Source organism: Pteropus medius, unplaced genomic scaffold (assembly GCF_902729225.1).
Source record: "Pteropus medius unplaced genomic scaffold, Ma_sr-lr_union100, whole genome shotgun sequence".
Taxonomy (NCBI): domain Eukaryota; kingdom Metazoa; phylum Chordata; class Mammalia; order Chiroptera; family Pteropodidae; genus Pteropus; species Pteropus medius.
Window position 1 is genome coordinate 2,215,748 of NW_024349801.1, and position 22,256 is coordinate 2,238,003.

General features: G+C 57.1%; 1 protein-coding gene across 2 annotated transcripts in view; it reads left to right on the forward strand.

The window, feature by feature from the left end:
- PIEZO1 (piezo type mechanosensitive ion channel component 1 (Er blood group)) overlaps nucleotides 1-22,256 on the forward strand; it is a 62,564-nt gene that overhangs the window by 11,631 nt on the left and 28,677 nt on the right. For both annotated transcript variants that reach the window (XR_005658582.1, XM_039888664.1), the window contains exon 2: nucleotides 19,129-19,224. Coding sequence is in view for 1 of the 2 variants with exons in the window: in XM_039888664.1 (XP_039744598.1) it covers nucleotides 19,129-19,224 (96 nt within the window). In the remaining variant the exon portion in view is untranslated. The remainder of the gene's footprint in view (nucleotides 1-19,128; nucleotides 19,225-22,256) is intronic.

Genomic DNA, 22,256 nt, shown 5'->3' on the forward strand with positions numbered 1-22,256 from the left:
TCGTGCCTGCCTATGAGGTGGGGCTGAGGGCCTTTGAGATGGGGTGGCCCCTGTTGGTGGGGCAATGCTGCCGACACGTCTTGGCCCGGGTGGCCTCAGGAGCTCAGCCTTTGCGTGGGGTGACTTTAAGGATGTGAGAGCTGGCAAAGGTCAGCCTTCAGAGGAGGAGGAGGTGGCAGGGCCCTGGGCCATTTCATGGGTAAAGAAGCCTGGTGCTATGTTTCTTTTTACCCTTTTGCCAGACTGGGGCTCTCTTCTCACAAACCCAGGCCTGCCTGGGGGCGAGGGACCTGGTGGTATGAGCACAGCCTCCAGGGTACTCAGTTCCTAGTGTCTTCATCAGTTGGTTACTTGTAACTTGAGGCTGGTTTCCTCATTGCACTATGTTCTCATTGGCAGCTCCTGTTGGTGGCCAGGCCACAGAAATGTGCGTGGGCGCACCAGGCACCAGGCAATAGGCGCATCACCAGCCTCCTCGCTTGCCGCCGTGCAGAGGGCCCAGATTCCTGCTGCTTTTCCCCAGCTCTGACTGCAGACATAAGCTGTCAGCTCATGGAGAAAGAGATCCTGAACCCCAGAGTCTCAGCCATAGTGGGATGGTCATTCTGGTGGCCGTTCAGGGAGTCAAGTCTCTGGCCAGGATGGCCCCAGGGCATCAGGTGTGCGGTCATAGTCAGCCCGTGTCACTTCTGTGGGTCCTTGCTCTGCTCCAGCCTGCTCTCTTGCCCTGCTTTGTTATCCCACTCTGTGCACTGGCGGAGCTTGGGGGCCACCAGGGCAGCCTCAGGACCACAGCTGGCCCAGACTTCTGCCTCATTCCGCACACATGGGGGGAAAAAGAAACTTCGCCCTCCTAGGTTCTTTTGGCTGGTTTGATAATCAAATCAACATGACATAGATTAACACGAGAAAATAACCGAATTTAATTACATACCTACATATGGGAACCTCACATACATGAGAGGTTCATAGATAGAACTAGAGAATGAGGTGTATATGACATTCTGAGCTAAGGATGAGGAAAGGCACTTTGGGGCTTCAGAGGGGAGGAAGGTCATTGCAGGATGATAAGAGCAAATGGTCAGTAATTAGAAGTTTGCCCCGCCCTACAGATCCGTCAAAAAGTTTACCTCTGATAATATATTATGGGAAAGGCATATAATTTAAGTTCTTCTGGGTAGTTAAGGGGGAACAGAATTTTCTCTTGAGCCTGCCAGGATCTCACTTGCTTTTATCTCAAAATAACCCACTTATCACAGAGACACATCTTGAGGTGACTCATTCTGCACCCCTACAACAGTCGCGGGGGCGATCCAGGGTACGGCTGTGTTGGGATTCAGGCTTGAGCACATACATAGTCCCTGAATGCTCAGCAGCTGTTGGGCAGCGAGTCTCACAACCAGTGGTTTAAGAGGCCACATGCCCCTCTCTGCCTGCTGGAGCGGCAGGCACCCTCAGAGCAGAGGCAGTGTGATGGAAAACTCCCAGGCCGAGCTGCTTTTCTCTTTCCCCCTCCCATCTCAAGCTGGTCCAGTCAGACTCAGCTCCAAGTCCTCCCTCTGTTGCTGGACTCCCCAGGGCAAGCCAACTCAGCCTCTGAGTTTTGAACGCTTCACCTGTAAAAGTGGAACCTAACCCCTTGCTTTGCTGCAGGCAGGCCTTCTGGAGCAGAGCCACGGGCACAGAGCCTGCTCCGCCCGGTGCCCAGCACCTGCAGCCACCCTTTCACTCATGGGGTCTCTCCACAGCCGGTTGTTTTAATCTCCACTTGTAAGAGTTTTAGCGCCTGCCCTGCTTGGCCTCCTGGCCCTGGGGACAACCCATCAGGTGCGGTGGGTGGAAGTACCTGGCTAAGGCCACCTGAGTGAGAGGCAGGGCTGATGCTGTTTTCCCACACCCTCGCTGCCTTGGCTGCAAATGCTATGACCAGCCTCTTAGTCACCCATCTCTCAGGGCCAGCAGGGTTGCGTCCGACATCATCGCGAAGCCTGCCTAGGATACAGTTGCACGCCATGCACTTTAACCAAGGAGCTCTTCGTTGGAGTCCTTGAGCACATCAGTGGCCTCACCAGTGAGGAATCCAAGGCACAGAGTCGTCCGGCAGCTTGGTGACGTCTTGCCGCCAAGGCAGGGGCTGGCGTGGTGACTGTACCCAGGTTTAGGCCTGCTCAGACAGGAACAGTGGAATCTGCTGGGTCTGGCTGAATCATGGGCTGCTGGGTGCTCCCATGGGACAGTGGCAGAGGCACTGTGTGGCCGACGTTGTGGGCTTCTGGCGGAGCATTCTTCCCAGCCCAGGCAGGAAGGGAGTGGTCCAGGCAGGCTCGCCCCGGCCCACAGCCTGGATCCCCGTGCTGACGGCCACCTCTCCCAGCTCCTTTGAGATTTGGCAGTGGGGAGCATTTTCCCATGCCCTCCTAGAGGAAGGGTACTCCATGCTGAGGACCATCACCAGCCTCGGCTGAGAAGCTCCAGGCGGCCTTACCAGGCAGCTCCCTGCTCCCAGGACAGGGTTGGGTGTTGACTGATGGAAAGGAGAAGACGGGGTACCCTGGGCAGCCCCCTGAAGCCCCCCTGCCGGTAGCGGGCCCTGGTAGGCCCTCTCCTTGGCTTCCTACTGTGTTCGCCATGGAGTCCTCTTGTGGCCTCTTGGGGCAGCCGCTGAGTCAGCTGTGTTGTAGGGATGAAGGTCACAGCTTGAAGAGATTAAGCAAGTTCTAAGTCCCGCAGCTGGAAAGGACGGGAGCCAGAAGTGAGCTCTAGGGCCTGTGAGGCTGGGCAGAGGAGGGTGGGTGTGCGGTTGGCATCAGGCCACAGAGGACACTTCAGTGGGTGTGGGAATGGGTGTCAAGCTGACCCTATGGGCTGCCTTTGCCTGCAGGTTCCGCTCAGGCTCCGCAGGACCCATTCAGACAGAGACTGAGAGGATGGAATTGTCGTATTTGGCTGGTAGAGTGGGTGGGGAGGGACCCCATCCGTGAGGCCGGTGTCAGTGAGCATGTCTGTGTGTGGGTGGAGGAGGCACTCTGAGTGGGTTTCTGCAGGCCCGCTGGGCAAGTGCAGAGATGCCAGGTCTCCCTGGCCCACCTTGGGCTTACCTGGCCCTCACTGGTTTCCTGCCATCAGCTGTAGCAGCTGGAGACACTCAGAAACCACGTGTCCCGTCCGTGTATTAGTGAGGACACCGGGGAACATAGTGCAGCCTGGGGAACTAGGGGCAGGGCTAGCTCAGTGCCATGTTCAGCCTCTCCCCCTTACGTTGACTGGAGTCTGCCAGTTCCTGAAGGCTCGTCCTCAGCTTGCAGGAGGCGTGCCCATGGTCAGGGTACGGGGGTGGGGGGTGGAGGGAAGGTGGGCGCAAGGCCTGGGTCCAGTCTCAGGGCTCCGAGGCTTTGGGCGGGTGGTTAGCATTTCTAAGAGCAGCCTTCAGCCATCAAGCTCAAGCACTGGCCTGGCCCCAGATGAGGGGAGCAAGCACTTTTGGTGTTAATAAAGAAAACAGTGCTGTGCTATAGCAATAACCAACATGCCCACATGGCTCTACACAGGGCATCGCACTTGGAGATGGACGCGGTTGGCATCCCTATATTACAGGTGAGGAAACTGAGGCTCAGAGAAGTCACGCAGCCCACAGACATGAGGCCAGGCCCCAAAGCAGGGCCTCAAGGCTCATGGCGTCTCTGGCGCTTTCTGAGCTGCCATCGTGGGCAGCTGCCTCGATATGACAGGCCTTTCGAGAGCGGGGTCCAGCTGATATAGGGGTGTGTGGTTGAGAGTCAGTCCTCTCCTCACTGCTGAGAAGGGGCCATCGATCGCCAGCCCAGAGTGGGGGCTGGGGGGATGAAGGCTCTGAGCCCGGGTGGAGCTGGCAAGGGAAGGTGGCTCTGCCACACTGGACCAAGGGAGCCCTCCTGCCTCTTGGGGTCTATCTATCATGGCCTCTCGGGACCCCTGAGGATGTCTGCTGCTTGCTCTGCTGTTAGGAATTAGATTAGTTTTCCATAAAAACAGGATGTGGCGGGTGAGATGGTCGCGTCGGTCTTTTTTCTCACTCCTCTTTTTCCAGGAACTGAATGTATAGCTGTAGCCAGGACTGCCCTGTCCCCACCCGCTGCCTTCCCCAGGGTGCAGGGAATGTCGCTTTCTGCTCTTAAGTGGCTGTTTAATCGGCTTCTCCTCTCATCTGGGAAGCTTATTGCATCTCCAGGAGCCAGCATGCCGATGGTGGTGTGGTATGAGGGCCAGGCAGGGTGCAGGAGGAGGGGCTACAGGGCCCACCCAGCAGCGCTGGAATGGCCACTATGCCACCAGCTGGAGGAGGGCACGCCGTGCTGGCCCTGTCTGGAAGTCTGTGATGCTGGACTGACCCTTGGGTGATGATGGCCTGTGGGAGCTAGCAGGCACCTTGTCCCCTCCCCCCAGGAAGACACCCCCACAACCTAGAACTTCAGAGATTCGTGGGTCCCACTTTGTAAGCCTCGGCCTGGGAGAGTCCTCTGAGTTAAGGAGGTGGTGGAGAGCTAGGTAGGGGTGAGGCGCATGCCTGGCCTGTGCACACTGGCGTGGGGGGCCTGCATGTATGAGCTTCATGGCTGCTTCAGGAAAGAGTTGTATGCAAGCAATGGGCGTGTATGGGAAGGCTTGGGGGCTGGTACGTGTTAGGGAGTGTGGGTTTTGTCCTGCTAGTGGTGACAGGAGCTGCAGAGTCCGTTGACTTACCTCCTTGTTCTGAGTTCTGTGAAAAGAGCTGCTACTTCCCGGCTGTAGGTGAGAAGATGCTCCACAGTTAAAGACCCAGTTCAGAGGAAGCTGGTCCAGCCTGGCTTTGTCATTCACTGGTTGTGTGGCCTTGGCTTGTGACCTGTGGGGACCTTCCCTCCTCAAGCACAGTCCCTCCTCGTGAGCAGACAACAGTGGGGCCTCCTTCCACCATAGGCTCCTCCTTTAAGTGCAGGGCCTGACGACTAGTCTAGGCTGAGAGCTAATGGGATCCCACTTTGGGGCATCTGAGAGATGAGGGGAGGGGAGCGTGGTTTCCAGCAAAGCCAGCTTCCCCCTCAGCCACTCCTTGACAGGCTGGAGCTTCATGCTGATTTAAGAGGGGAGAAAGCCCTGGGGCCTGCTTATACAGAAAGACAGGTCTACCTGCTCCCACCCTCATCCTGAGCTGCCCAGACCTCTGCCCTCCTCTACAGGATAGCATTGGGCAACTGGCCCGGTCCTCTGTTCTGGTCTCCTAGGAATTGGGAGTGGCCAAGATGGGCTCGCAGACAAGGATGGCACCTCTGTGGCAGCACGGGGCCTGGCCCAGCAAGGCCAGTGAGCTTTGAGGCCCCAAAGCGGCCACAACCCATGTTTGGAATGCCCCTTAGAAATGACCCTGGATAGAATCCCAGAGCTCAGAAGTGGCTCTGTCCTGGAAGAATATCTCAAAATTCACAAGTGTTTTTTTCTAGAAGAAGGAAGAGAAGTGGTGGTGAGATGAGCAAAGGGCACTTCAGGATAAGCAGTAAAGTTTCATTCAGAAAAATATACATTGGCCAAAGAATGGAGTCAGAGACAGACAGCTGGTACCAGGAGGCATGGGGCTGGATGTTTTTTATTTTCTCTGCATCTAAAAAACTTGAAAATGAAGAAAAGGAAAGTGAATGTTATATGAGCTGGTCAGCAACCTTTCATGCAAAGGGAAAACTGAGGCCCACTTCTAGCCTGCTAGAGCCCAGGGTTCAAGCTTGGGGAGGCCACCGGCCATCTTTCCAGACTCATGCTGGTCATCTCCTTGGATGCTTAGAGCAGCGTGGGCCCGCCCGGTCCTTGTTCCAGGGGCTGATTTCCTGGGGGTGGGGCCAGGCCGGTTGTTATGAGCGGACTGTGTTGATTTTTCCCTTGGTCACTTCATGAGCTTGTTGAATTTCCAGAGAATGCGTGGGGCGCCCGGCACCCTGTCTACCTAGCCCTGCAGCCACCTGGGCCTGGACCTCAGAGACAGGCAGGCCAGCTCAGTGTTCACAGTGCAGAACCTCAAAACCAGCTGAATCAGTCAGGGTTCCCCGGAGGAACAGAACCAATAGAATACAGATAGATAGATGTGACGTATAAGGATATCTATGCACGTATACATTTACACATGTGTATATACATGTATATACACATGAGATAGATTTGTTTTAAGAAATTGGCTCACACAGTTGTGGGGCTGGCAAGTCTGAAATTTGTAGGACAGCCCAGCAGCCTGGAAATTTAGGCAAAAGTTGATGTTGCAATCTTCCGTCCAAATTCCACAGGGCAAGTGCCTGGAGAATTCCTTTTTCCCCAGGGGGGGCCTCTGCCTTTGCTTTTAAGGCTTCTATCCAACTGGCTGTGACCTACCCACCTTATGGAGGGTCATCCACTTTATTCAGGGTTGACTGATTTAAACGTTAATCTCAATCCAAACAAACCCTCACAGCAAACACAGACTGGTGTTTGACTAAACTGGCGCCCATGTTGACATGTACAATGAACCAACACTCCCACGCTGCTCTGTTACAACCTGCAACTCTTAGAAAACACAAACTGCGAGCCGATTTGCACATAACTTCTCTGGTCACACTTCCAAGCTTTTGGGCAAGTCCCCTGACCTCATGCCCTCATTCAGAGTAGAGATAACCTATCAGGTTCTCCAAGGACACCCAGGTGTCACCTGTCATCTGGTCCTCACACTGGCTCTGGGAGGTACTGGGAGTCACACGTTTGTGGGGTGCCTACTGGGGACAGGTGCTATGCTGGGGTGGGCGTCCACTGTGGAGCACGGTGGTCAGAGGGCAATGTCCCATTTTACATAAGGGGAAATTGTGACACAGGGTGGGCAGGCTGTCTCCTGCTGAAATATGCAAAGATAATGATAGCCCCCTTCTTAACACCCAGACACAGTCACCAGCATTGCCATCCCTGGGGAGGTCTGGTTCTGAAGGGACCTGTAGTCCCCTTCCCCCACCTGGCCAGGCTGGTTGCCAGGTGGCATTTTTTCCTGGGTATTGGTAAGGTGACCAGGCTCTGGAGCCATTTGTACAAGACTAGACAAGCCAAGGGACTTGGGGTACTGGGGGGGCGCCTGCTGAGTCCCCAGTTGGGCCTCTGAGTCAGTACCCTAACCTCTGTGCCCAGAGCTAAGGAGGAGACATGGGCTCTGGCTCTGCCTAGGGTAGACCTCCCTTTTGGGAAGGTGGCCCTAGCCCCAAGGAGTGGCCACCGGAAGGGGTCAGCAGTCCAGAAGCTCTTTGGAAGCCCCTGCTGCTTCTGGGCCCAGCTGCTGTGGGCCGTCCTTAAAGTGGACGTGTCTCCACTCACGGGGAGGCAGGACTTGTAAGAGGGCAGCAGGCGGCCAAAGGGATAGGTGCCCTCCACCACATAACCAGAACAGAAGATCAATGTCCTTCATGGAGAGATCCAGGTCACACTGTCGGATTGGACACCACCCATCAAAAGACGGGTTGTGGCAAGAAGATTGTGATGAATAATCATGTTGCTTGTTCCTTCTGAATTGGAAGAATTACACACCTGTGTCCTTCCGGTTCCTGAGTGCAAGTTCTCAATCTGTATGTCACATCTGCCTCCCTTTGCGGGGGGTGGGGAGTAGGGGGGTTACAACACAGACTGCCGGGCCTGCCCCCGAAGGTCAGGCATGCCTCAATCTGCATTGCCACCAAATTTGCAGGTGATGCTAATGAGAATCCCACTTTGAGGACCACAGTTCTATGGAATGGGTTATGCTAAATTTTGTCACAGTAAAGAACTTGATGGGAAAATGCTGTGGCCTGCTGGCTGAATGGGACTTTGGGAGGGTCCAATCTCCTGTGATGGAGACCTAGATAGTATGTCTGGCTTGTGTGTGTGTCACAGCAAGTCCCACCTTGCTGCCTGCTCCCTGGCCTCTTCCGAGTCCCCTGACAGCTCCTGCTGCATTTCTACCCCAGGGCCTTTGCATCGCATGTTCTTCTGTGGGTTTGTTTCTTCAGCTCAGGCTCCGTCTCTTCACATCACTGGGTTTATGACCACACCTGATGCACGACTGGCTGGTACATGTATGTTTGTTATTTTGGGGGCCTGCAACAGATGTGGACCCCACACCCTAACTCACATCTCGTGTTTTCTTACAGTGTGAGCCAGCCCACTGCACTGGCTGTGGGTGCTCCGTAGGAGCTCTATCACCTGCTCTCTTCCTCTGCCCTATGCATTGAGGAGCGAGGTGGCTGCCCTCACCCCGGGGCCTGAGTGGCTCTGGGTAGGGCTTTTGTTGAGGGCAGTCAGTGCTGGGTGGGGTTCTGTCTCTGTGAGAAGATTTGGGTGGCCCAGGCTCAGGGTTTGGATAAGAGGCTTGGATGAGAGGCCTGTGTCCTGGTTCAGGAGAGTCTCCTGTGCAGCATGGCCTCATCATGCCCATCATTTCAGATGCCATCGATGGCGCCACCTCTGTAGAAACCCCCATCTGTGGAATGGGGCCACCTCTGTAGGAACCCAGTCATATCAATTAGCCTGGAATTCTGGGGTAGGAGTGGGTGTGGCCATGGCTCCAGGTCCTGGAGGTCTTTACTTTTTTTTTTTTTACCCAGAACTTAACACCAATCCTTCTCTGTGCATATCAGCATGGTCCCAGAGGCCCCTGGACTCGTGGGGTCAGGCAGATAGTGTAAGGGGACTGTCCAGACCAACCTCCTTTGCACACCCTGGAAAGCAGGGAGGTGGCTGTGCCTCTTCAGTTTTACAGTGAACTCATTCCTGAAGCCAGCATGCCCCGCCCCTCATACTCACCCTTGCTCTCAAGAGAGCCCTCGCTAGCTCCCGCCCCGCCCCCCACCATGGGCGCATGCCTTATGGGTGTCTCTTATTAGATCCTCACAGTCACCTGGAGAGGTCAGGGCCAGAACTGCTGTCCTCACTTTCTAGATGAGAGGAGGGTTGCAGAGGTGAAGTAGCCATTTGCCTGTGGCCTGCGGCCAGCTCTGCTCAGGGCCACCAGCCTCAGGCCTTTCCCAGCCTTTTCAGCCTCTTGCACAGAGGAGCTGCTTGCTTGCCCACCCGCTCAGGCACAGCGGCCTCATCCCAGGCGAGCGTGTCAGCCGCCAGCTCACTAGCTGGACACCAGGCAGACCTGAATCATAACCTGGAACTACAGGCTTCTCCTGGCCCCACCCCCGAGCTGCCGTCCTATCACCACAGCTGTTTCTCGCTGTGCCCCCCTAGACGGGTGCCCTCTGTCACAAGTCCAACCATGGACGCTGGCAAATGGTACAACAGGAACGCTTTGCTGGGGCAGAGCTCAGGGTCCAGCTTGGCAGTGCTCACAGGGATGCAATGAGGACCCTGTCTAAACTGGTGGGAGTCAACAGTGCCCTTCATGATCTGGGGATACAGTTCAGCTGGGAGCCCCTTTTCTTGAAGCTGTTGGGGCTGGGTCCTACCTGTCCCTGGGGAGTCTTAGTGGCAGGGGTCTGGGAGGGTAGCGACCTGAGGATCAGGCTGGAGCCCTGCACACACGGGCTGACCCCCTTGGAGAGGTGGAGGGCGTCAGCGTCCCACCTCTCTCGTGAGGCAGGAGGGCTCTCTCTACTGGTTTGGGGACCCCGTGACATAGGCTGAGTGTGTCACCCACTCACTGTGGCCCTTCGTGCAGGCCCCAGCAGTGACCTCTTCCTGAGGGGGATGAGGGAGTTGTCAAACCGCAGCCTGTGCAGAGGTGGGGCCCACCACACATCAGGGCCCCAAGTCCATAAACTGATCCCTTCCCAGGCACCCTACCCTCCTGCCTGTTTACCTGTGTCAGCTGCAGAGATGTCCAGGCAGATAAGAGCCTGGTCTCCTCCCACCCTGGCAGTGGAGGGGAGGGGGGTTCTGCACAGAGGTCCCTCCCTGCGGAATGCGGGCCCCACCCCTGCCCTGGAATCCGGCTGTGGCAGGGCAGCCAGTGTTGACCCTTCAGGGGAACTGAAAACATAACAAATATGTGCTCTCCTCACAATGGGCCACAGTCAAGGTCATCGCTGTTTTCCTGGGACCCTGGAGGTGAAGCGGGTCTGATGGAGGAGCTTCCCAGCCGTGCCGGGGAGAGGGGTCTGAGCCGCCTTGAGGAGTACAAAGTGCCCCTTCTTGCTCACCTGAGCAGAGAGCACCCTTCTGCCTGCTGTGGGGGTACGGGAGGCGACTCTACTCGTGGACGCTTTTTGGTTGGGAGGCCTGGAAACAGTCATTGAGGCCAGGCTGCCTGTGCCCTCAAGGAGCAGCTCTCGTCAGCATGCATCACTCTGGCCTGGGCTTCATCAGGCAAGGCAGTGCTGGTTGAGAACTGGGCCTCAGGTGTTCAAGTCCCCACTGCTCTACCTGTTGTCACCTTGGGGAGCCGTTTCCTTGCAGCCTAGGCCTACTCATCTGTGAAATGGACACAGCGGTATCGGCCTGGGCTTGTGTAGGAGTCTCGTGGACGATGCCTGTGGCATTGTTGCTGGTGGGCTATCAGGACCCCCAAGACTTGGTTCATTCCCCCTACTCTCTTTTGGGGCTATCGCAGGCACAGCGCCTAACCTCTGGGACTTTTGACTCCTGTCCTACAAAGTATAGGCCTTCTGACTTCTGCTGGGCCCCGTGGGCTGTTCCTGCTCACTGGGCAGGTAGCCATCCCCTCCTACCCCCCATTTGTCCCCTGTACTGTCACGTGTCTGCAGCTGCCCCTCCCTCAACCTCTGGAACAGGTGGTTCGCCGACAGCCTGGGGCTGAGCGTGGCCAGGAGGTGGCATGCCACTGGTGCTCTTTAAACCCACAGGGATTGAGCGGGCGGATTCTGGTAGGCAGCAGTGGCTGCCTTGTCCCTTTTGTGGGGTTCCTCTGTGCCCAGCCCACAGCAGCCACCAAGCCCCGCTAGACCCTGGGCACTCACCATGGCTTCACAGAGCTGGTGTGGGGAAGACGCTTGACCATGCTCACCCTGCCCTGCGTGGGTCACGTGAGCTGTAAAACCAAGCATCCCGATGCTGTGCTAATTAACCTGGACACCGTGCTAGTTAAGGTTGCGCCATGGTGCCCAGGCTTCGTGGTAACACAATGTCCCTTAACTGTCAAGGGCCCCTCCTTCTGCCCAGGCTGCCCCCTTGCCCATGTCAGTACCTTGGTCCTCATCCTCTGTGGACTTCAGGCAGACGTAGCCCTTTTCTGCCACAGGCCTCATTCTGTGAGACGAAAGGGATTCTTGTGACAGTCCCTGAGTTTTTAGAGCTTTGCAAACTGCTCTAGAAACCATTCCTCTTCATGCCTGGGTCTGTGCTACACTCTAAAGAGGGGTGTGCATTAGATGCATGCTTCGTTGTCCTTCAGAGCTGGGCTGGGCAGGGAGGCAGGAATGCCATGCAGGGTCCCACCCCTGCGACTGTCCATGCTGTGGGAGTGAAGCCTCCGACACTGCCAGTGTGTGCCCAGTGCTGGAGTTGCCAAGGGGACAGAGGGCCTGGCCCTTCGTGAGGTGGGCTTCCGGGGTGGTGAGTGCTGCAGGTGGGACAGGGTCTCGGGTGGGCATGTATTACAGGGTGCATCACAGAGGGTGACGAGCAGGAGGCGGGGGATTTGAGGGGCAGATAGCTGAAGTGTCGGGTGTTTCAAGAACACTGGCAGGCTTTGCTCGGGCTGTGGGCATGGCCCGTGAGGGAGGGTCTGGGCCAACCAGGCCTCCTTCCCACACTCCACGTTTTGCGTGCTCACCAAGGGTCCCTGAGTGCCAGAGATCTGAGATGCCGGGCTGCACTGCCCATGCTGACCCCGACAATAGTTCTTGTCCTGAAAGGTTAGGGGACACTTTGCTGACTAGGCCAACCTCGCCACCTTTCCTCTTCCTGCAAGGTGGGGTCGACCTAAGCCCTGCTCACCTCTGGGCCTGGGTCTGGGTTCAGTTTTTGCACCCTCCCTTGGGGGAGGGGGGCATGACAGATGTGAATACCTGAGCACTGTGGGAGCCACTGTGGGAGTGTAAGGCCCAGCTGCCTGGGCACCTCCAGTGGAGGGCAGGGGACAGCCGAGCACGGGACAGCCGGGCACTGCAGGTGCCCCTTCTGCCACATCTGTGTTCCCTCTAACTCTTCCTCCTCTCCTTGCCCCTCCTACCTGCTGGCAGAAGTTAACAGAGAAGTGTTTATGGGTTTCTCCTCGAAGCCAAATAAGGTAGAGCAAGCAGTAGGCTGGGGGAGGGGCCAGCGGTGGGACCAGGATCACCACTCCTGGCAGCTGTCCTGGCAGCTGTCATCTGGGGAACCTGGGCCTCCCATCTCTGGGCCCTCCCTGTCCTCTGAGGAGTCTCGCCCAGTGGCAGAAGACCGGCCCACAAGGTGCCTGCCTGGTCAGGAGACCCCGAATCCAGTCCTGCTATGGCCACTGTCCTCTGGGAACTCAGATGACTCATGTCCTTCCCAGCCACCAGCCCCTTCAGTGAAAGGAGAGCCTAGGCTGTGCGACCCAACGTCCTTCTGTGGTATGTTTCCTCCAGTCTTCTTTATTTCCCCCAGTAAGTCCATTTGGCGATGACCCTAGTAACCCATGAGAGAGTTCTCCTTGTAAAAATGGAAACCTCATAGATGGAGCCGGTGACCCTTCCGCACAGGTGAACGTGGGCATTGGCTCGGTATTGATCTTTCTAGGCCTTTTTATACATCTATATACACGAATACTGTTTGTGTTTTCGTTTTAGTCTTATGTGAAAAGAATCATAGTGTGCATAGATGGGCAACTGGCTTGTGGCGTCCAGCAGTGCCTTAGAGACTGGTCCACATTAGTTCTCTTACTATGTGCTGGGCACTGTTTCACACGGCAGCCCCTGCAGGGTGGTAGTTATGATCCTTCTCACTTAACAGCTGAGGGAACTGGGTTCCAGAAAGACCCCTCTCTCCTGCAGAGCTGAGTGAAACCACCAGATCACAGGCTCCAATGCTATTTCACAGATCGGGGAACCGAGAGCCAGAGGAAGGCTGTGACAAGTTGCCTTGTTCCTGGCAAGGGGTCTGTGCCACTGAGCCTCCTCCTTCTAGAACTTTCTTCTGACTACTCAGCCCTTGGCCATCAGTCCTTTCCTCTTCAACTTAGCAGTTCAGCCCCAGGCACTTGGGGCCTCAGCCCAGGAGAAGCACAGTGGGAAGAAGAGGAAGTGGCCTTATGATGGGCGAAGCCCCTGGACTCTGGGCCCTGCTCCCTCCCTCTACTCATGTTGACTTTATTTCCTCCATGTGCCAAGGCTCTGGCCGTCCCTCAGAGGAGTCTGGTTGTCCCTCCCCTCACCTTGGCGGGAGGGTGGACAGCTCTGCCCTGGTCCTGGTTTCCTGCTCCCCTGCCCACCAGCTATCTCCTCAGTCTCGCTAGTCCTAGACTAACCCCCCTGCTCCCCATCTGCAGACTGTCCTGTGGGCCAGTATGGCAGCCCCTGTACCCTGGCCTCGGGGTGACCCTCATTCCCCCGCCTTCCATACTCCGGGCCGCTTAGACCCACACTATTTCAGGGCGTGGGGGGTGCATCAGCCCCAGTTCTTGGGCTCCCTCAGTTTCCTCACCTGCGAAGTAAAGATAATGATAGCGTCCCTTGCAGGTGCACGGGGACAGTGACGGCGATGGCCATGGTGTGTCCACCAACCGTACAGGCCTCACCGCCTCTCCCTGGGACACGGGCAGTTCCAGCCGTCTCCCTCAGAACCACTGGCCAGCCTGTGGGTCACAGGGCAGTGTGGTGTCATGCTCAGGTTGCTGGGTCTGTTTCCTGGAACTTCCCTGAACTGCACTAAAAATAACCACCCCAGAGGGTTGCCGCGAAGACCCTGTGAACAGCCACATGGAGGTGCCTGCCCGTCACCATCACAGCCCTCTGTGCTGCGCAGTTTGCTCCACTTTATAGATAGTGAAACCAAGGCTCAGAGCAGGTGGCCCTCACTCAGGCTCCCGCAGGAAGGACGGTGCAGGGACGATCCAAGCGGATTCCAGGGCCTGGGGGGACGTGTTCCAGGAACTGCATGTGACCTGGGGTCTCAGGTGTCTGACCTTCCCTGGGCAGGCCTCCAGCTCCCTGTGGCCTTGATTGCGGTATCCAGCCCTCTGCATGGAATGTCCCAGCAGAGTGGTCCTGGATGTTTGTGACTTTCATTGCTGGCCCTCCTCGCCTTCCCTTCTTGACCTGGCACCAGCCGAGACTAGGGGGGCAGTCTGTCCTTCTAGGCCTCAGTTTCCTCATCTATAGGACAAGGATCTGATGTGCTGGGTGAGGGTCTGAGAGGGGTTAAGCTTGTGCTAGTTGGGGTGAGAGAGCTCTTTCCTGCCCAGCATTGCTTTCTCTCTCCCTTCCCCCTGCCCCCCCCCGCCCCCACCCTCATCCTATTGTTCCTGGCTCAGGAAAAGGCATATTTCCCCCATGAGGTCACCATCCTGGCCACTGGCAGCTCCCTATGGGGAAGTGGGAGCTGCCTGGCAAGGCAGGTCCTGTCCCCTCTTCTCTGCTGTCTTTGGTCCCCACCTCCTCCCCCGGATGAATCCTTCCTCCTCTGCTGAAACCTGGAGCTGACCAAAACCTCCTCTATGCCTTCTCTGAGGTCAACTGGCCTTCAAGGCCAAAAGCAATACCACCTCTTCCAGGCAGCCTGCTCTGATGCCCTGGGCTTCCTTGGTATGCACAGTCACAGTGGGGCCATGTTCATGGCCCTTAGACCAGCAACCCTAATGGACAGACTCATAGTGTTCCAAAAGCCCTGGACGTGGAGCCAGGAGTCTGGACCTAGGGCCTGGCTGCACCCCCCACCACAGAAGCCCTCCCCTCTGAGAACCTCTGTTTCCTCATCTAAACAATAACAGAGTGCAAGAGTTGGCTCAGGTTTTGCTATTGAAGCCAGTTTGCCTCTGCTCCCGTGCTGGCCCGAGGTCACTCTTGCTCTGCTGGCTGGCCTCTCGCCCGGTCCCCTGTCCCTGATGACAAGAGGAGGTCAACAGGGTGGGAACATCACCCAGCCCCTACCCTTAGCCCGCTCCCCCCAGGCTGCCTTGCTAGGGCTGGGAGCCAGCAGCCCAGCTTTCCCAGCTCATGTCCCCTGGGCCGGCATCCAGAGCTGTCCGGGCGCCACCCGATGCCCAGTGCTAGCTTCCTGGTAGGGCTGATGGCAGAAGATAGAGTCAGGGCAGCCGACCCATCTCACAGCCTGTCTTTGGGAGAGCTGGCACACTCTGGTAGGGCAGGAATGGCTTGAGTGGGCTGTGCTCTGAGACATCCTGGGGCCCCTAGGAGAGCTAGAGCCTCAGTTTCCTCATCTGTGTGAATGGAGACACTCACCTCCCAAGGCACTCTCTGCTTTTCACTGTCTAACTGTTGGATGTGTCCTCTGAGCCTCGACAGTGTCTTCCTCTGGGCAAGTCAGCTGTGTGCTGAATGAATAACTGGGGAGGGCATTGTTACCCACTCCGGGGCAGGCCTTATGCTGGGCTGTGGCACACACGGATTCCCCCGGGGTGGGGCAGCAGCCCGTCCACCCTGTACCAGGCCTGACAGGGCTGAAGTGCAGTCCATTCCAAAGAGCTACCCACACGCTCCCCTCTCTCTGACTCTTCATCTCCCATTTCCTGCTTTTGGCAAACAGAACTTCTCTGAGATTCTTTGCCTCCTGCTCAGCCTGGGGGTGGGGAGAGGATGGGGGAGGCCTGGCTCCAGAACACCCCATGGCTCCACTGACAGCAGCGGACTGGGTTCGGGCCAGCCCCTGCCCCTCAGGCTCTGGTTTCTGAAATCCTTCACTGATTTCAAGGGCTGCGGATTTGTTTATTTTGGTAAAATATACATAACTTAAAATTTACCATCTTAACCGTTTTTTAAGTGCGTAGTTCAGTGGCATTAAGTGCGTGCTCAGTATTGTGCAATGATCACCACCATCCATGCACAGGATTTTCTCATCATCCTAACCTGAAACTCTGTACCCATTAAACACTAATTCTGCATTTCCCCTGTCCCAGCCTCAGGGTCTCTTACAGAGCCCGGCAGGGGAGACCGCGGGCGACATGTGGAGGTGAGAACCTGTCCCTCTGAAGCTGCGCCTCTGCTGCCAGGAGCTTCCCTGGGGGCTATTTCACATTAGACGCCCTGTCACGGGCTTTGTGCACGCCATCCCTGGTGCAGGCATCTGGCGTCGCTGGTAGATCAGAACATGAATGCCGGGGGTCAGGGACCTGCAGAACAGGTCCTCAGGAGAAAGTTACTCTGATGGATGAGCGGGGTGGGTGTACGAAAGATCGGATGGACAAATGGGTAGGTAGATGGATGGGTGGGTGGGTGGATGGATGGATGGATGGATGGATAGGGGAGGGTTCCACCTCTCTGGGGACGGGGCTGGGGCTGGCACTGTGGTGGGGAGAGAAGCAGAGCCCAGTAGCTCGAAAAGTGCAGTTCTGGAAAACGAAAAGGAACTTTAGAAGGCTTCTTGGCCATAAGTGCATTTCTTTTTTGCCTCTTGGGCCAGATGAGATTGATTTTTTTAAAATGAAAATGTATAATTGTTGAAAAACTTTAGATTTAGAGTTGAACTGATCACTATAGCTAGTGTGTGTAATGGAAAGAAGCATCTTAACTTTAGGGACGGCTCTCCGGGGAGTGGGTGCATGCTGCAGTTTCCAGAAAAAAAGGCGGGTAACCCCGAGTTCAGGACCACAGCACCAACCATGTGGTTCTTTGGGGTTCCCACATGGTGGAGTGATAGAAGGGGCTTAGGGGGTCAGTGCGAAGGGACCGAAGCCAGCCAGTGTCCCAGCCCTGCGCTCTGCACATCGCATCTGCGATTTGGTTTAAGCCTCCTGATGACCCTTCGGGCAGGTAGTTTTAACCCCATTGTACAGATGCAGAAAGAGGCTTGGAGGGTGAGCCGGCTGCAAGGGTCACAAGGTTGGGGTGAGAGTGGGCCTGGCTGTGAGGCGGTGGCTCCGTGTCCGGGCTCGGCAGCTCTGTGGGGGCAGTGCTGGCTCCTACTGCCTCCACCTCCTCTCACTTCCTGATGCCTGGGCTCCTCGGTCCCGGGGGCTCTGGTGAAGGTGGAGAGGGAGGTGGGCCGTGCTCCCTCTAAAAGACATCCTGGGGACCCGACTCTTGATGAGGATGGGGGACAGGCAGAGGTGTGGGCAGTCCCCCGGCACCACCAGTGACCATGGGCCTGGGTGTGAGGTCGAGTGTCAGCGGGAAGCTGCCAGAGTCTCAGTGGTCCGAGTTATTTGAGGAGTTCCTCTTTTGTCTTGGCCTCCAGGGTGGGACCACTGAGGGAGTCCAGCTATGGCCTGTCCCAACTGCAAAAGCCCCAAGAACCAAACCTCTAGCACAGGAGGACATGCCATCGTCTCCAGCTAGTGACTGGCAGCGAATAGTGCCACCTCTGCAGCAGCAGCTGCCCTCAGCCCGGTTCAGATACCTTTGTCTCCAGGAGACCCTGTGAAGGTCATTGTGATCAGGGCAGCTAGAGGCTGTGAGGCAAGCAGGGCCCAGGTCATGCCCCAGGGGGACCCCATGCTTGGAAGGCGCAGTCAGGGTGTAAAAGCATCTCTCAGATGAATACTGCCTGTTGGCGTCCTCCCCAGAGGCCTGTTATTCTGGCCCATTTTGTTCCCAGAGGAGATGACCTGGCTCTGGCTTATTTTAGCACACTCCACCTGGCCCTGTCACCTCCTCCAGGGAACATGGTCTGTGTAGCCACATCCACAGCCGAGCTCCAAGTCAGTGTTTCAGCCCTGGCTGTCCAGACAGCTGCTAGGGGGTGGTCTGAGAGATGGTTGGGCTCACGGCTGGCACTTGGGGGTCTGAAGGGCTGAGAGTGGAGGTGCAACAACAGCCCCCCCGCCTCTGGAGCCAGCTTTTATTCCATGCCTCTTGGTGGGAAGGAAAGGGGTTGAGTCCCACTGCTCCGTCACAGACATCTGGGCCGTGGGCACTGGTGCCTGCCAAGTTCTGCGCTGTCCTCTGGGCCTGGGTGGGCAGGGCTGGGGTCAACCTGGGCCAGCTCGCTAGTGGCAGTGACTGAGGAGTGGCACAGGCAGAGGGGCCTGAAGCCCTGGGGCCCTCTCCAGTGGTGCCTACATGCTGCTGGCCCCACTGGGCAGCGTGCAGTGCCTCTCGGGCACCCCAGGAAAGGCTGAATGGGCCCCAAGTTCCTGTGATGAAACCATCAAACATGTAGCATCTCCTTATCATCTCCTGATAACCCTCAGTTCCTGGGGTGGGCAAATGAGGTTCCTCTGGACACCCTGCTGCACTTTGTCAAGTTAGTGTCAAACAGGGTGAGACTCTGGAAAGTGCCCACAGGGTACAAAAACATGTTGTGGAGTTAATAAGAGGAAAAGCGGGAATGAGGTGTTGACACAGAGGCAGAGGCAGGGGCCGGGCCAGACGCTTCTTGCTGGGCAGTGTTACTCATGTGGTGTGAAGGATTCTGGGGAAGGCACAGCCACAGAAACTGATCAAGCGGCAGGGGCAGGGCTACTGCAAAGGTGGCACGCTGCATCTGGGGAGAGCGGGGTGCGTGCGTCCCTGTGGCTATACACAAGTGAAGGCTCCGAGAGCTGGACCCCAAAAGCCAATTGTACTGTATGTTAATTGAAAATATAAAATTTTAAGAAGAAGTAAAAGCAAGTTAGGAAGATCGGTCACTACCTCAGTGTCTGCTCACAGGAGGATGGACATGGCGCTGTCTGCGCCTGGGACACATGGACAGGACGTGATGAGAGCCACACGTTTCTACAGGGAGCAATCCCCAAAACGTAACATTGGCGAGCAGACTATTAGTGGGACTGAGTGACAGAGTGCAGGCACTGAGTGACAGGAAGTGTCGGGCGCTGTCTGGGGACACGGTATGACAGTGGACGTGCACTGAGTGACAGGTGGCATGTTGCACATTTTCATGATAGGTGGCGTGTCATATGTTCAGCACTGTGACTTGTACATGCAGGGAGATGGGCCACTTTGCGGGGATGATGAGCACGGCTTGGGGGGGACAACATTCTGGGGGGCAGTGTTGTGGAGGCAGTGTTGTGGGGAGTGAGGTCGGGGGGTGATGCAGGGGGCGCGGGGCTGATCCTCCCATGCGCGCGGCCGTGCTAACCATGCGTCTCCCCTGCAGCTTGCCTGCTCCGCTCCAACGCGCTCTCGCTGGTCTACCTGCTCTTCCTGCTGCTGCTGCCCTGGTTCCCGGGCCCCTCCTGGCACAGCATCCGAGGTAAGGGCTGGCAGTAGCTCCTGCCTGGAGATGGGCGGCGCAGGGCTCGGAGCTCTTTGTCCACATGCACCCAGCCCAGTGGGAGGGAGGCGCTGGGTCCTCTTCAGAAACCCTGGGCAGCGGACTTCCTCTCTGGCTTAACAGCCATGGGTAAAGGCTGAGCGGTCCCACGTCTCATTTTCATCAGAGACCCCTGCTACTTTCAGAATCCCTTTTCTGACCATGTGTTACAGGGACATGCTGAGGGTCGTTGAGGGGATTCCCCTGACCCTGGGGAGTCTCAGACCCAGGGCTGAGGGCCAGCCAGTCTTCCCACAGGCCCCCTGTCATTCCCTACCCTGTCCCCAGCACTGTCCATGCAGCCCCTCTGTCCGGCGAGTCTCCAGCCAACCCTTAAGGCCAGCCACCACACTGGCTTTCCCTGCCCCCCGACCCCCGTAGAGTCAGGCTCCATATGTGTTCACCTGGCGCCCCCTGGGGCTTCGGGTAGCCAGGGACACTGTCTCCATCAAAGTCCTGAGCTCCTGGAGGGTGAGTCTCAGTCTGTGTAAATCACACAGATGGATGTGGGAAAGCCCATCGGGGGGCTATGCCCACAGGAGGGTCTGGACAGTGGGGCCCACAGTTCGGAGCGACCTGAGAGGGTCTGGAAGTAGACAGGTCATTGCCCCATCTCAGGATCCTGTGTAAGAGGGGGATGGGGCGTGTGCAGGAGCCCTACCCGCTGCCCAGCAGCACACAGGCAGGTCCCCTGGGGAGGGGTATGCAGAGCTGCAGCAGATGACATCGGGCTAGATGGCAGGAGGGGCCCCACCCCTCATCCTGGGGCTTCTACCACCCACTCTCCAGGTACTTCAGTGTCCATTTTTGTCCCAGCTTTTCAGTCAGAAAAAGTGCTCAGGGACCTGTCCCTGAAGACTGTCCTGTGTCCCTGGGTGGGAACGGCCGTAGGTTTCAGAGGGTGGAGAGAGGAACCCAGGCTTAAAAGAGGGTCCTGGGGAAGCAGTTTGTCGGCAGCATGAGCCCCAGTGCCCATCAGAGATGGGTGAAAAGTCACCCAGCAGGCAGGCTGAGGGTTTGGCTAAGGCCATGCAGGGAGACAGGCACTGCCCTTGGGAGGTGCTGGCGGCAGCACACTGGCCCCTTGGGGGCCTTAGGAGCCTCTGAGTGTCCTGTGGCTGCTGAAACAGTCACCGCACTGAGGGGCTGGAACGACGCGTGTTTGTTTTCTCACATCTGGAGCTCAGAAGACCAGCGCCATCTCCCGGGTCTAGAATCAGGTGTCACAGGGCCGGTTTCTCCTGGAGGCTCCCAGAGAAAATTCATTTCCTAGTCTTTTCTGGCTTATTGGTCCCTGGCTCCTCCCTCCATGGTCCAGGCCAGCACCCTGACTCTGGCCCTCCTCCTCTCTCCCAGGGTTAGGACCTGTGATTGCCCCAGGCCCACCCAGGGCCCCAGGATCAGCCCATTTTAAGGTCAGCTGATTGACAACCTGGTTTCCCTTCTCTGTGTAAGGAAACTTATTCATTACTGGGCTTGGACGTCCCATGTGGGGGTCATTCTGCCTCCTGCAGGGGGACAGGTCACTCCCTCCCTGGCCCATCACAGGCTCTCTCCACCGCATAAGGCTGCCTCTTTGCTTGTGGCATTTGCAGGAGGCACTAGTCTTGGAACACAGGGAGAGTTCAGGTGCGGAGAAGGGAGGGGCCCCAGCTTAGGCAAGTGCTAGGAGCTGCTGGGGACCAGGCCAGACCCCTCCCAGGGTGACTCAGCTGTCCGCCCAAGACTCTCAGCTCAGGCCAGCTGGGCCCCCCTCCCTCCCTGGGGGAGGGCCTGCTGGGCAGAGTCTGCCACCTATACCATCCTCTTCTCTCCGTGGAGCCAGTTCTGTCTGTTCCCAGGCCCTCAGCTAAAAGCCGCTTGTCGGTAAATATTTCAGTAAATATTTCATCCCTTTTACGTGACTGGAAAACACTTTCCTCTGATCAGTAGTGGAGAAAGTGCAGGCTCGGGCCAGGGCAAGAGGAGTCCAGAGTAGGGAGGAGAGGCATTGGGAAGACTTCCCTCCTGGCCTCTGTCTGTCCATCTGCCAGCATCAGAGGCCCTTCAGGGACGGGGAGACTGTGGGTTTTTCCGGGCGGGAAAGAGGAAAATGGGAAGCCTGCCCATGCCTGAGTGCCTGGCCGAGGGTTGTGCAGCGTTGGGCCTTAGCACCGGCTCCTGGAGGAAGGTCCGATGCTGTCCAGGGCCCCCATGGGCACTGACCCCTGACCCCATCCCCACGTGGGCATCTGCCTGAGCCAGGGGGAGCTGGGGTGGAGCTCCCGGTGCAGGGAGGGAAGGAGAACGGAAGTGTCTGCCTCAGTGTTTCCTCAGGGAAGTTCCAGCACCTTCCTTGGTCACTTTGGCCGGCAGTGGGGGCCACCGCACAGGGGCTGGGGCTGTGGGCATGGGCCACGTGCCCACAAAAGGCCGGGTGGAGATGCAACAGAAGCTGTAGGAAGACCATGGGGTCAGTTCCCGGTGACCAGATTAACATTTAGGGACTCGAAGAGGCCCGTCCCTGCCTTGGAACAGAACCCACCTGAGGCTGCCCTGCCGGCACCTGGGCGTTGCTTTAACTCAGGTGCTTGCACAAAGGGCCTGGCAGGCAGGGCCGTCTGGTCCGCTTCTCAGGGCAGTGCACCTGAGGATCCCTAACGTCTGCTGGATGAGGAGATGAGGTGCCCTGTGTGTAATTCTCGTCATCCTCGCCTAAACAACACGTCTTGTAATCTCAAGCCTATGAACAGAAGATGCCCCCACCCAGGTCTCAGCGGAGCAGACGATACATCCCCTCCCCCAGTAGGGCCTCATGGCTCAGACTTTGGTTTACGCCCTGCCCGGTCTCTGTCCCCACCTCTCTGGACCCTCCTCCATAAGATGGGGCCTTGGACAACTGGAGGACACCCCTTCCCTTGGCTTCTCAGGGCACTTCTTGGAACACTCCTGTGCCACCCTGAGGGATCCCAATGTACACCCCACTCACCTTG